At 43.7% G+C, this 13,440-nt stretch overlaps 1 protein-coding gene across 10 annotated transcripts in view; it reads left to right on the top strand.

Moving 5' to 3' along the window:
• Nucleotides 1-12,839, top strand: part of NOSTRIN (nitric oxide synthase trafficking) — a 55,997-nt gene extending 43,158 nt beyond the window's left edge. For 9 of the 10 annotated variants that reach the window (XM_072811456.1, XM_072811458.1, XM_072811453.1 and 6 more), the window contains 6 exons: nt 3,726-3,834; nt 4,715-4,803; nt 7,567-7,692; nt 8,582-8,696; nt 9,795-9,884; nt 12,620-12,839. In XM_072811456.1, the coding sequence (XP_072667557.1) occupies nt 3,726-3,834; nt 4,715-4,803; nt 7,567-7,692; nt 8,582-8,696; nt 9,795-9,884; nt 12,620-12,756 (666 nt within the window). In that variant the 3' untranslated portion in view covers nt 12,757-12,839. Of the gene's footprint in view, nt 1-3,725; nt 3,835-4,714; nt 4,804-7,566; nt 7,693-8,581; nt 8,697-9,794; nt 9,885-11,470; nt 11,616-12,619 lie in introns of those variants that run through there. The other variant, XM_072811455.1, reaches the window with a different exon arrangement.
• Nucleotides 12,840-13,440: the final 601 nt, after the last annotated feature.

The following is a 13,440-nucleotide window of genomic DNA, read 5'->3' as shown; positions in this document are numbered from 1 at the left end:
ATGGCAGGCCTCCGGTCCCTGCTGAAACGCTGGCTGCAGATACTAGCTCCTTGCCATGCGGGGCTCTTCCTCCACAGGGAGTTCACAATAGGCCAGCCTGCTTCCCCCAGAAACTAGTGATCAAAAGAGACGAAGCTAGAGCGTCCAAGATGGAACTGTAGTCTTTCGAACTGACCTCAGAAGTGACATCTCTTCGTATTCTATTTGTTAGAACCCGGTCCATAAGTGCAGCCCTACAGTGTGAGGACAAGTCAGTAAGTGTAAGTAGAGGGGATCAAACGAAAGGAAGACTCCTTGAAGGTGGGAATCATTATCAATGTTCTTCATGATCCTTGCCTTTGAAAACCTCACACCCTCTTACAGAAGCTTATTTTCAAGGCATTTGGGTGATTCTACTATTATATGGAACATGCTAAAAACCAATCCGTGTTCCTGGTCATAACCCAGGCATCTCACTCCTTTGACATCTGGGGGAAATTCTTTGTCTTCTTGGGCCACGCCTCAAAGATTGTCCTCTGCTCCCCTCTTGTTAGTCTTAATTGTAGTGTTCTAGGAGCTGCTCATTAATTACCACAGTCTGCAGGAAGGATTCCTCTGCTGTATTTCATCCAGACTTTGGAGGTCCAGATTGGGAGGGTTCATTCCCCCTTCTCCCCCCAGTCCGGAGAACTAGCCTATTGGTCACGGCCTCCTATAGGCTTAAAAGTGTAGCTGAAGTCAACATCCCAGGGATCCTGCTCAGGGAACAAGAGATGAAGGAGAAGGAAAGGCAATTAGATTAGACACAGCAGTGGCTCCTGCCCAGCTCTCCCTTCCCCACCCTCCAAACAGCAGTAAGTGGCCACCTAGTTCTTTAATTAAATCTTTTTTTCTGGGGCACTGGGTGGCTCCATGGTTGAGCATCTGCCTTCAGCTCAGGGTGTGATCCCGGGGTCCTGGGACTGAGTCTCTCATCAGACTCCCCGCATGAAGCCTGCTTCTCCCTCTGCCTGTGTCTCTGCTTGTCTCTGTGTCTCTCTTGAATAAATAAATAACATCTTAAAAAAGGCCTAATTCTTTAAAAAAAAAAATCTTTTTTCCTCCTCTGGCAAATGTGAAGCTAATTAGCAATGTGTGTTTGAAGTAGAAGCAAGGTAGCAATGGGAGTGGAAAAGAAGATTTGATTACACAGGGAAAGTGCTCTTCTTCCCCCCCCCTTCCAAATAGTGTAGGTGACCCCTGAGATGGGAAAAATGTCCAATAAAATTTGTTTGTTACTTTTTTATGAAAGTGCCCCTATTGACTAACCTGTCAGTAAAATAGGGATCATTCTCCTTGAAAATTTGACGAGGCTTCTAGTGAAATGTAAGGAGGCAACCATGACAGTTTATCTTGAATTGACATGCCCATGGGAGTTTTTGGTTTCTGTGGAACATCGGTGCTCTGGAGCTGATGACTGTGTATCTGTTGTCTGAAAGAATGGACTGTATCTCCAAATGGGTAAATGGAATTTCCTTAATATCCTCAAAGCAAAACACGCCCCAAATCTGACTTTGTAAACATTGGCAATAAGTGTAGACTGGTTTACATCTGGTTGCCAAGAAATGTACATGGATGAGGGTAAAACAGAAGAACAATCCGAGTGCAGATACCGAGGGGCTGGTGGCCAGTGTGAAAATACTCGTGATGTTACCATAAAGGAGATTGTATCTGCAGTTTCATATGCCACCTTCACTACTGATCTTTTGAAAATCTTTGGAAGAGAAGGATGAATTTAAGAAACTTACAGGATAGCAGTATAGAGTTGTGCCAGTAGTGATGCCCTTCTGGAAATACATCTGTAAACAATAGGTCTCCCCAAACAACCCAGATGCAGTCTGGGCCTGGCACGGAGCCAGAGCTGGATTATGATGGGCATTTCTCCAGCAAGGATGGCCTGAGGGCTGGAGTTAGGCAGCCTGCAGGTCAGCCGGGGCTGGTGTGGGGGCTGCCGGCCCCCAGGGGCCCGGGCCTGTGCAGTAGCAGATTGGGAAGAGACCTGGGATTCAGAGGACCTGGGTTTCAAACTGGTTCATTTGGGTCTTCATGTATTTTTCGGAGTGTCACAGTGAAAATGGGGAAAATAAAACCAATATCATAAAGTTGCAAGGATCACATGTAATAAAGATACTGACTTTTATTTTATTAAAAGATTTTATTTATTTATTCATAAGAGACACAGAGAGAGAGAAAGAGACATACTCAGAGGGAGAAGCAGGCTCCCTTCAGGGAGCCCAATGTGGTACTTGATCCCAGGAACCCGGGATCATACCCTGATCCCTGAGCCGAAGGCCGACACTCAACCCCTGAGCCACCCAGGTGCTCTTAGATGTCAACTTTTATAATATGTAATTCGCAATGTGTAAATAAAATATTTTAATCTATACCTTAATTATTCCCATAAAGGCTATTGGCTCTGCCCTAATTCCTCACGCTTCCCCTTCTTCAGGGCGGTGGATCTAAAGCTAATCTCTCCCTCAGCTTTCAGGATCCTAGTTTTTCTCCTTCTGTATCAGCAGAGTCCTGACTCCTCTACTTCTGTCTCCAGTCGTCAGTGTCCCCTCTTTCTCCAGGGGCTCCTTGTCTGTCTACTACACTCACAGTCAGTCACCTCCCCACCCAACCCTGACATCCTCATTTTTTTTTCATTCGACCCTTGAAATTATGTATGTGAAAGCTCGGATATTGTTAACAGTTTCTCACATTTCATAGATAAGATCCCTACGTCAGCCTGAAAATCTGGCCTAACCTACTAAGATGACTTTTCCTTCCACTGTGATTATTCAAGCAACTGGCCTTTATTTTTCCCGGTACCTATCCTGCAGTTCTCCCTCTGCCCTTTGCTGCACCACTTCTCCTACTCAGTGAACCTTCTGCTCTCCTTACCCCTGACCGAAAAATTCTGGTTTGGTCTCCCAGCCCCCTGGAAACCTTCATGTCCTGGCCCCAGCTGAATCAGGCACTCCTGTCTGTGCCACTCATGAATGAACGTGGCCTTGAAAGGCTAGGAGTCTGAATGTTATGCTCAAGGCCTGACTAACTTATAGATGCATTCTGGAAAGAGCTCATGTGTCCTCAATGGCCAGCTAATCCAGAACAGAACACGATGAACATTTGTTCCATTCCAAGTTCCAGACAAACACATGAGGCCACATCTGGACCTTGAAAGAACTCTAACTAGAGGCACCTGGGTGGCTCCATGGTTGAGCATCTGCCTTCAGTTCAGGGTGTGATCCTGGGGTCCTGGGATCGAATCCCATATCAGGCTTACTGCGGGGAGCCTGCTTCTCCCTCTGCCTAGGTCTCAGTCTCTCTTTGCATGTCTCTTATGAATTATTAAATAAAATCTTTAAAAAAAATAAAGAACTCTAACTTGAATCAAGATAAAACCATAAAGTATCCAACCAATAGATTTACTTATCAAGAAACTATGAAATAACTATAATAAGACTTTCTCCAACAAGGATGTGTTCTACTAAAGAAAGTGCTCAGCTGGGTACTTACAAGTTATGGACAAGATGTTCTCCTATTAAGCGGGTCTGGAACAGATAGAGCAATCTGTATAAAACCAAAGGTTTTCCTGACTTTACTTTTTTTCTTCCCTCAAGTTACTACTAAAACAGCTGTCAGTGAAAACTCAGTGCAACTAGGAATAGCAAACCTTACTTTTTCTCCTTAAATTGTTAAGCATTTTTTTTCTCCTCAAGGAAGAAGATCGCAACAATGCAATGAATAAAGAGCGACAAGAGTCTTCACTGAAATCAAAACTGTTGAGACTGCAAAAAGATATCGAAAAAGCCTTAAGAGACCGGGAAGGTGTGTAATTATATCTATGAATGGCCTGATAAGGGAAAGTATTCTACTTAGAGGTTTCATTCAGAGTTCGGGTGATTCCATTTTTGCTAACTGGGGCAGGGATCACTTAATTTAAAGACTCATATATCAAACCTAATTTGTGTGAATAAAGAAAAAGGAGAAAGGAGAAAGGGGAGTGCAAACAGATTGAAAATGACATTTTGGTCCATTTGAGAGAGCTATGCAAGCACTATGTCTCCATTTCCAGAAATAATAGCATTTTGCCGTGTATCTGAAATTGGCTGGAATGAGGGACAGCTCATTTGGCTTAAAATATGGTAAACCTCCTTTGCACACAGCCTTTGGTTTTCTTGTTTACTCCTTTTGAAGCTATCCTTCTAAATGAGTTAGGGATGTCAGAATGGGAAGCAGATCTGGAGTGATATGGAAAATAAAAACAACCCTGTGCTTGTGATTCTGATATGTAGAGCTTATTTTACATGGACTGGAACAAAGCATTGAAATGTAATCCCTGATAGGAAATCCAAGAGAGTGAAATGTTTAGAAACATAAATTCTGTAGTGAGGGAGAGTCTAACACTGTGATGGTTTGGGGAATCGACCATGGACTGGGTCCATAAGGAGGATTCGAAAGCTCATCTTGAAAAATGGGAATCAAGATTTTATAAGCACCAGAATTTCTCAACTTTCATTAAACGAAGGTACAGGCCACCCCTTCAGTAAAAGTCGGGAACAATGATAAAGAGAAAGAGCGTCAGCCATTGGGGTATCCTCTCGGTGTCCCTTCTGGGCTCAGGCTCCCCCAGCACATGCCCCCTCTCAGCTGTGTCCCTCCAGGACAGGATGGACAGCGGTGACTGAGAGGATGATTTCATTGTCAGGCCTGGAACGGATGCTGAAATCCTACTCCAAGGACTCCACCTTCCCAGATGCAGAGAGCCAAAAAATCACAGCAGCCTTGATGGATGAGGTAAATATTTGCAGAGTCCACTTTCCTAGATTTAATGATGAAAGAGTTATTTTTAGAATGCTTGTTTTCTGGGCCCATTTGACCTCTGCTTGCTTTTCTTTTCTCATGATACAGAACAATCTGGTCAGAGCTTCTATAGTTGCCTCCTTGACGAGCAGTTTGAGGGATCTGGAAAAATTGTACTTAGAAATGTTTGCTTTAGTCTCCTTCCAGGAAACCAATTGTGCCTGAAATAGAATTCCCCAAAATAGAATAATTCCATGCAGGTCTGGAAACCCTGTGTACTTTAACCCGGTTAAGAAAAGTGATCAAAAGCATAGAGCCTGCATTCGGGAAGGCCGGTATTTGGATCTCACCCTGCCGTTTACAGGGACTTGGGCAACTTTAGTTTTCTCGGTACCTACCCCCAAGGGTTGTTGTGGGGATACAGTGTGAGTTAGACAGTGCCAGCGCCGTGCACAGAGGAGAGCTGAAATCCTGCTATTAAGAGTCCATTGTTCATTTATCCCCCTCCTTTTAGGAGCCTCTGAAAGTAACAGGACAAAAGAAAACTGTGGCCACAGGAGGAAGAGGGTAGTCTGGGGTGTGTGGCAAAAACTTGAGAAAAGGGGAAAAAAAGTTTAGAGGCTGGGGTGGTTTTGAGGGGAGGGGGGTACTGTCAGGAGAGGGCAGGGAGAGGCACCTCTGGGCCTGTTTGCTGAGCACCTGGACCACAGCAGTCCCACGGGGGGGAGCAGTGGACAATGCTCCAGAGGAAGCCACCGTGAAAGGTCAGCAAAGGCCTGTGGATTTTATACAGGAACAAAAACAAACAGGTGCTGTGTGTGGCTAGATATAGGTCTTCTGCTGTGATTAGAGAGAGGGGGAAGTTGACTGGGATTCATACCTGAGAAGAATTCAGGAAGAGACAGAAAAAACTTTAGCAATGTTTTGAAGGACACGGGAAGCTGGGCCAGCTGTTCATACCTTGACTGTAGCCTAACCAATTCTCTTGCGAGAGCAGGTACCTAATAGTTGTGTCCAAACAGGCAATTCCACTAGTTCTTTGGAGGAAAGGAGGCCAATATAGCCAGGTACAGTTTAATCTATTTTTCAGCAGAGGCCTCCTTTAGTGAGGGAGCCGTTGTAAAAACAAACCTAACAATCTTCGTGAAAAGAAAGGCCTGAATTCTGTTCACTTGGGAACAGAGGCCTAACAACATGGCGGCAGTTCGTATGAAATTACAGGGCAGTCGGACATTTTCTGTGACGGTGTGAAATGTTTGGTTTACATGGTCTATGCAAATAATATTTACCAAAATAAAGTCATATATGGAGCATTTTATGATGGTGTCAGGTTCTAAGTTGATTTCTTTGGTGGTTCTGGCATAGCATTTTGTCATTACCAGCATAGAACACGTCTTGGGATCATCTTGGAACACTCTGGCCTGATTCACACAGCAGAGGGTGCAAGGTCGGAGAGGGTCTGACCCCTGAACCCATGGTGTTTGTGATTGGAGCCAACATGAACCTTCAAGTAGTGGATGCCAAACACGCATGTAACTCAGTTATTACACACCCTGCATCTGGTGGAGGGCAACTACGGGTAGACTTTGTGTTACCCAGGGAAGGTTTCTTGCAGGAGGAAACTCTGTTTCATTGAAATTCTTCCTAATTCATTGTCTCTTGGTCCTTCGAGTGCCATATTTAAAGCAAGAATGTTGGTAAGGCATGTTCTGTGAGAAATTTTTGCAGAAATGGCATGTATCTAGAGTAGACAGTGTCTTCAGGTATGGGAAGGAGCGTATCACATAGACGAGAAGGAGACTTGCCCCATGACGGCCTCCAGTGCAGACCAGGTCTAATGGTGGACGGTCTGCGGTGGGTTTTGATTTCATCATCTTAGGTAAGCCCACCCCATGATGCAGTGGATCGTTCCCCATTGATCAGAGATGTTCAGTCTATGGTTGTGGCCCTCAGCAGGGCTCTTAGGGTCAGGAATCCCCATGCTGGAGGTGTGGAAAAGGAAGAAATAATGGTGAGGAAGAGATGGGATAAGTAGATCCCTTCCATTGTTTAGATTCCATTATTTGATTTACCCGGACTGAACACAGCTTGAAAAAGAAGCTATTATGAAGTTTCTAGCACAAGATCAAATGGGGAATAGGAGGTCAAATTGAGAACTAGGAGTGTATCTTTAGCTTCATTTATTTTTACACCCAAATACCTCAGAATATTGTTTCCAGTTTGCAGAAGTGTTAACTACAAACGTTTTGGGTAATGTAAGACCTCACCTTTTTAAGAAAAACAGTGACATCAGCAGCAACAGCAACAAAGCCCACCTCACACCATTTTAGTTTGATCCTATTTAGTACCAGTTTGGTTATGTTCACAGTGCTGGGCACTATGTTCAACTGCCTCTCTTCGAAGCCCTCAAAAGCCTGCCTTCTATAATCAACACTTAACTATTCCCTTTCTCACTCCTCAACAGAAAATTGAGAAATGCTGTTTGTTGCCACAGAACACTGATCTGTCTAGGTTTCCAGTTTGTGTTTAGAAGAGTACAGAATAAGGGGCACTCCACAACTAAGGCTTCCCTTTAAGCTGCTTAAAGACTCCACTTTTTGTTCTCTTTAGCATTTTCTGCACCTGTCTGCATGAGTTGAATGTGTACCTTTCTAGACCTCCTTGTCACCTTGGAAGTTATCCTGATATCCCGTTACCTGCCCAGTTGTGCTTCATTTTCTTGAAATTTACTCACATGGCCAAATGATGTATCCACAGACCAATCTGAAACTAGATCTTTTGCAAGCAAACTCCTACAAACTGGCATCAGTGTTAGCAGAACTTGAGCAAAGACCTCAGCCCAGCCATCCCTGTAGTAACTCCATCTTCAGGTGGAAAGAAAAGGTAAAAATTTAAGATTGTTCATAATTTCTTGACTGGGCTTGTTATATGGAGTGGCTTCAAGTAGTACCAGGGCAAGAAAAAGCTATTCTGAACCATGTGTGCCATATATCCAAATCCCAACTGTGGCATTTTAAGATAAACTTATTTGTATTCCTTTCGAGTGCAGTAACAAGAGCTAATCACAAATGAATACATTCTTGGTAGACTAAATATGAGGAGCTCATAACACATTGCATTCCGTCTTCCTCCTCATACCTTTATTCTTTGAATATGCTTGTAAAGTAAAATTTCATACAGACCTAAATTGTAAGATTTTGTGATATGCAGTAGTCCCATCCATTTAACATAGTATACGAGACGGGTAAAGCGTGAGTACAATTTAAAAACTTCACACCTGTGTATTTTTGCCGGTGATACGCTAGAGGAACTGATGATGCATGTGAATACACAGGGGTAGCTCCTGCTTGCAGCTCTTCTCCGTTTCCTGTCAGAAGAGGGAGCTGTCACCATCTTGTGATAAAGGGATGGTTTTCTTTCCATGAGACTCAACTCTAAAACCATCTCAATCATTTAGACAGTCATAGCAATTTCACTTGCATGAAAGCCAATTAAAGTTGAATTTGAGGAAGTAAAGCTATGAATGTTATTATTTGACCTTGAGTTGTAGGTCAGGATTGCAAACACAGGCTATAAAATACGGTAATTGTCTAATTCTGAAAAGATTATGGCTTCAGAAACAAGAAAGATTTATAGTAGAGTTTAGATAGACTCTCCTCCCAAAAATTAAAAAACAAATTCCTGAGGAAAACAGTTGCAGAAGAGTTACTTCTCGCAAATACTTTGGATGATGGGACTGTTAAAATGACTTTTTTTTTTTTTAACTAAACAGCAACAGACACATAGTTATGTAAAAATATCCCGGCCTTTTCTGATGAAGAGATTAGAGAACGTTGTGAGCAAAATATCTTCTGGGGGGCAGAGACTCCCAAGTTCTTCATCAACAGGTAATCCCATACCCACAATGACGGGGCTGGGTTCTATGGGTAAAGTGCATTGTGACATTTACATTTTATTTTCACAGTCACATGGGCATATATCAGCTCAAAGAAATTTGCATTTCAGTTAGGAATGATTAATTTGTTAGCATTTGTAGCTTTCTGTGCAGATGGAATCCAAAATGTGGGAATGAGTCAAAAAGCGGAGGGTTGGGGGGAAAATGTATGATATGGGAAGGTCCCCTAGGTGACTGGCATCCATGTTATTCAGACAGTCTGCAATTTGTTGTCTGTACATTCACCTCTGAACCATGGTGAGAAGCTCTATTTCCACAGCCTCTTCCAAACTTCCATGGAAATCCTGTCCTTTCTGCGAGAAACATGGTGATCCTAAGACCTACCTACTCTTTTTATTCATCCCCCTGACCTTAGCCATTTGCCAACCTACACCCACCTTTCAACACACACACACACACACACACACACACACACACACACACACACCACGTGTCATTGTCCCTTGCTTAACTATAGTTTCCTTAACCTTCATTCTTGAGTTTCTTGATGAGAAATTGGCAAAAAGAATTTCCAGAAAACACAGAATGGGACATAATGGTCCACATGGTGTAGGAAATAATCATCATCACATTGTTTAAGAAACAGTTCCATCAGAACCGTAGGGTGATGGAAACAAGCATGGGTTCTAAGTGGCCCCTAACTATACCTGAATGGCAAAACTGGTGTGTGTTTTCCAAAATATGCCTCAACTACCACATATATTAGCTAACTGATGTTGATAAAGAAGTTCATGTGGGAAACAGTTTTAAATTATCATCTTTATTATTTTTTTCTCCAGACTTATTATTTTCCACATTATCATATAGTTTTTGATTATATAATATACCTGGTCCTTACACATAGTAGTATGTCACAAATGGTTCCTACACCAACGAATGAATATTACATGAAATTATAAATTTTCCTTTTGAGAAGATGTCAGTATATTTAGGCTGGGCACCACATTGTTAAATAACTCAAGAGCTTCCCGTCATGTTCATCTTGCCTACTGATGCAGCGTTAGTAATTATAACTGGATCCAACTTTCAGCCTCCGGTGTGGTCCAGATTGGCAGTGGTCTTTGCAAGGCTTTATATTCTTTTCAAGCCAGACAAGATGATGAATTAAACTTGGAGAAAGGTAAGAATCATTTTCAAATAGTTTGATTGCCTTACCATGCTGAGATCTTTCACTTGAATAAAACTCTGTCTTTGTTATGACAGCCTTACAAGCGACTACAACATCAAATCATTTTAGGTTTATAATCATCCTTATAAAGATAAGGCTCATCGAAGATAAAAGTTACACAATAAAAATAGCTAACATTCATTCGAATCTTACTAAGTGCTAGACATTGCTGCAAGCACATTGCCCCATTTATTTTTTTTTAAAGATTTTATTTATTTATTCATGAGAGACACAGAGAGTCAGAGATATAGGCAGAGGGAAAAGCAGGCTCCTCGCAGGGAGCCTGATGTGGGACTCGATCCTGAGACTCCAGGATCACACCCTGGGCTGAAGGCAGATGCGCAACCACTGAGCCACCCAGGCATCCCAACACATTGCCCCATTTAATGTTCATAAAAGCCCTTTGGGGGGGCAGGTTTTATTGTTTATCCCCATTTTATTGTTGAGGAGACTGAGGCATAGAAAGGTTAAGCACTTTGGCTGAAGTTGCAGGAAGTGATAGTGCAGGCTTTGAACTCAGAAACCCAGAGTCATGCTTCTTATCACAGTGCTAACCTGGGGTAGAGTGTCAGGAATGGAAAGTTATTAGAAAGGTAGCCCCACCTTTTTCTTTTTCAGAAAGCTGAACACACAGGAATGTGAAATGGTTTCCTTTCATGGCTTAGGCTAAGCGTGAGTCCTAGAAGCAGGGTCAGAGGACTCCCAGCTTAATGTTTCTCCCACTTGCCTCTCAGAAAAGTGTTTTATGACCAATCTAGGAAATGACCCCCTGTACCACAGATTTTTGTTGAACATGGAAGGGTACGCTGTCATGGTTAGTGTAGACCTCAACATTAAATAAGAAAGTCACTAGCCTCAACTTTCTTTGTGTGTCCACTTAGCAACCATGTTTGGATGTTAGAGCTAAGGCAGAGATCCGGAAGTCAAAAGGTTAGTGAGAAAGAGTTGTGTTTGTGGGAAAGAGCTCATTACCTACGAGCAGGAGTGGCACCCAGAGCCAACAGGAAGTCATGGTGCATTTTGCAGCTGTACAACAGGGACACCACATATTTGCTATCGGTTAATGGGTACTTCCTTTTCAGTTTGCCAGTCAGATTTCTTCCAGCAACTACTTTTCCTTCTAGCTCAGAAATAAATAAAGATAAGAGAAAAGGAAATAGAAAATAAACCCTGTCCTCCATTCATCTTAAATCAACGTTGCCCTTATTTAAAAGTTGGAAGTGTTCCGGAAGTCACCTTGTTCCTCATGATGTCATCCTAGGGTTACCTGCAGCAGTAAGTGAGTAAGAGAAGTGTTGTATTCCCACTTTCTTTGTGAATAAAAAACGCATTTCCCAGATGCCACCTAGACCCGAGGGCCTGAGTTTGAGTTACGTAGTTACACAATAAATTGATTCTCTTCTTTGTCTTCAGTTCTCTGTTGGCAGCAAAGTCTACTTATACTTTATAATATAAGTGGGTTCTGTAAGTAAGGAGCCATTGGAGACTTCGGGAAGCTGGCAACAAGACTTAAAATTATTTGTTTGAATTCCTATCAGTAGGCTGTGTCAACATGCTGACCTGAGATCTGCTGACCTGAGAGGACTCATTGGAGTAGACCTTAGGCTGAGAATGATCTCCTGTAAGACTAAAAAGTGACTTATGAGTAAGAGGAGAAAGAAGGAGGGTGGACAGTCTCCTTTGCCTGAGAAAGAAAATAACTGGGGAGGAGAATGAAAGAAAGAAAGATCGAAAAGTTACCTCAGAAGGATGCTCAAGATAAAAGAGCTGTTGGATCCTGAAGGAACGCGAGGAAGTTTCTGCTTTGATGTGCAGGCAGCAGCCGGAGGGAAAGAACTTTTTTTTTACAAGAGAAGGACTTAGCCAGAGGATTTGGGGCAGCAGGTTAAGCGTTAGGGTTATTAATATCATAATAGTATTTTTTAAAAGAGAATTAGAGAAGGGCCGCGTGTTTCTTAGGAATTCTATGGATTTGAATCATTTCTTTAAAAAGTAGGGTCTTCAAATCAATATTTGATTCGAGTTATCTAAGTCATTGAATGGAGAGTTATGATCCTGTGCAAAGCTGTGCATTGGAACTTTGGACTGTAAAACTGGCACATGTAATGGAGAGAAGCTGTCTTGAGCTAAAGAAAAGTCTGGTAGCTGAGACATACTCATAATAGTCACCCTACCGGACTATCTCGGCCACAAACATGAGAAACCCTTAAAACACAGACACCGAGAAAGAGTTTGCTAACAAGCCAGGCTGTACCCAGAGTAAGCCATCCGGCGTGAGGGGGAAACAGGATTCTGTTTTTAATGAAACTACCTCATGCCACAAGTTGGTTGCCCCATTACCTTATTCTCTGCATTCCGCCTGCCTCTACCGAGGTGGTCAGTACATTTTGCTTCATCTGGATCGTGTGCAGAGAGTGCCGCCAAGTAAGTCCTTGAACACAGCATCTCCTTAAAACTGGCTTGCCAGTCTATTCATGAGAGACACAGAGGGAGAGAGAGAGGCAGAGACCGAGGCAGAGGGAGAAGCAGGCTCCATGCAGGGAGCACGACGTGGGCCTCGATCCCGGGTCTCCAGGATCAGGCCCTGGGCCAAAGGCAGACGCTCAACCACTGGGCCACCCGGGCGTCCCTGGGATGTGCTTAAATGACAGGGCCCCGTTTGTCTAACTAAATGTGCATTTTCACAGGCGACATTGTGACTATATACAGGAAGCAAGAAGAAGGATGGTGGTTTGGATCTGTGAACGGAAAAAGGGGCCATTTTCCTGCTGCTTACGTGGAGGAGCTCCCTTGGGATGCCGGGAGCCCGGCCACCCAGGCCTGAGACAAGAGTCCGACCATACCGCCCCCCTCAGTAACCCGTACAGTGCACTGAAAATAAAGATAAATGCTGTCACCTTTACAGTACATCATGGAGTCTTACCTGCGCGTCACGGCACTTTGCACTCCCGGGTGTTTGCTTGAAACAGAGTCAGAAGATGGAGAGCACAGGGAGGCAGGAAAGAGGCCCTGCGGCAACTAGAGTTTCAACTCCTAAGAGACCCTAGAGATGCCCCGACACAGCCCCTGGTGTCACACAGGGAGAGAGGCAGAGTTCAGATCCTTCAGCCCCTTGCCTGAACTCACGTAGTTTTCTGGGGGCACAACAGAGGTGAGAACGTTGATGTCCTTTTCCACTGGGTTGTGTGGCAACAGGCCAGAGCAGGCCTGGGCCGGGGGTCAGGGGGGTGCCCAGAAGGGCCTGGGAGGTGAGGAAGAACTGGAGATGAAGAGCTCAGCAGAGCCTGCCAGGTAAGACCCCAGGGAGATAGACCCAGGTTAGGAGAGGGACAATAAAGGATCGAGAGCCGAGGCCAAGAGTCCCTATGATCAGATGAGGGCATGGTAGATGAGAGATCTCGAGACTGGGCGGAGGAGCTCAGTGTGGAACGGAGTTTCATCCTGAGCCAACAATAATCTTCCAAGGCAGTGGCTTCTTATTTATCACCTACGCACAACCAGAACTGCT

Source organism: Canis lupus, chromosome 34, assembly GCF_048164855.1.
Source record: "Canis lupus baileyi chromosome 34, mCanLup2.hap1, whole genome shotgun sequence".
Lineage (NCBI taxonomy): Eukaryota > Metazoa > Chordata > Mammalia > Carnivora > Canidae > Canis > Canis lupus.
Note: the sequence above shows the minus strand (reverse complement) of the source record. Positions and strands in the feature narration are given on the sequence as shown.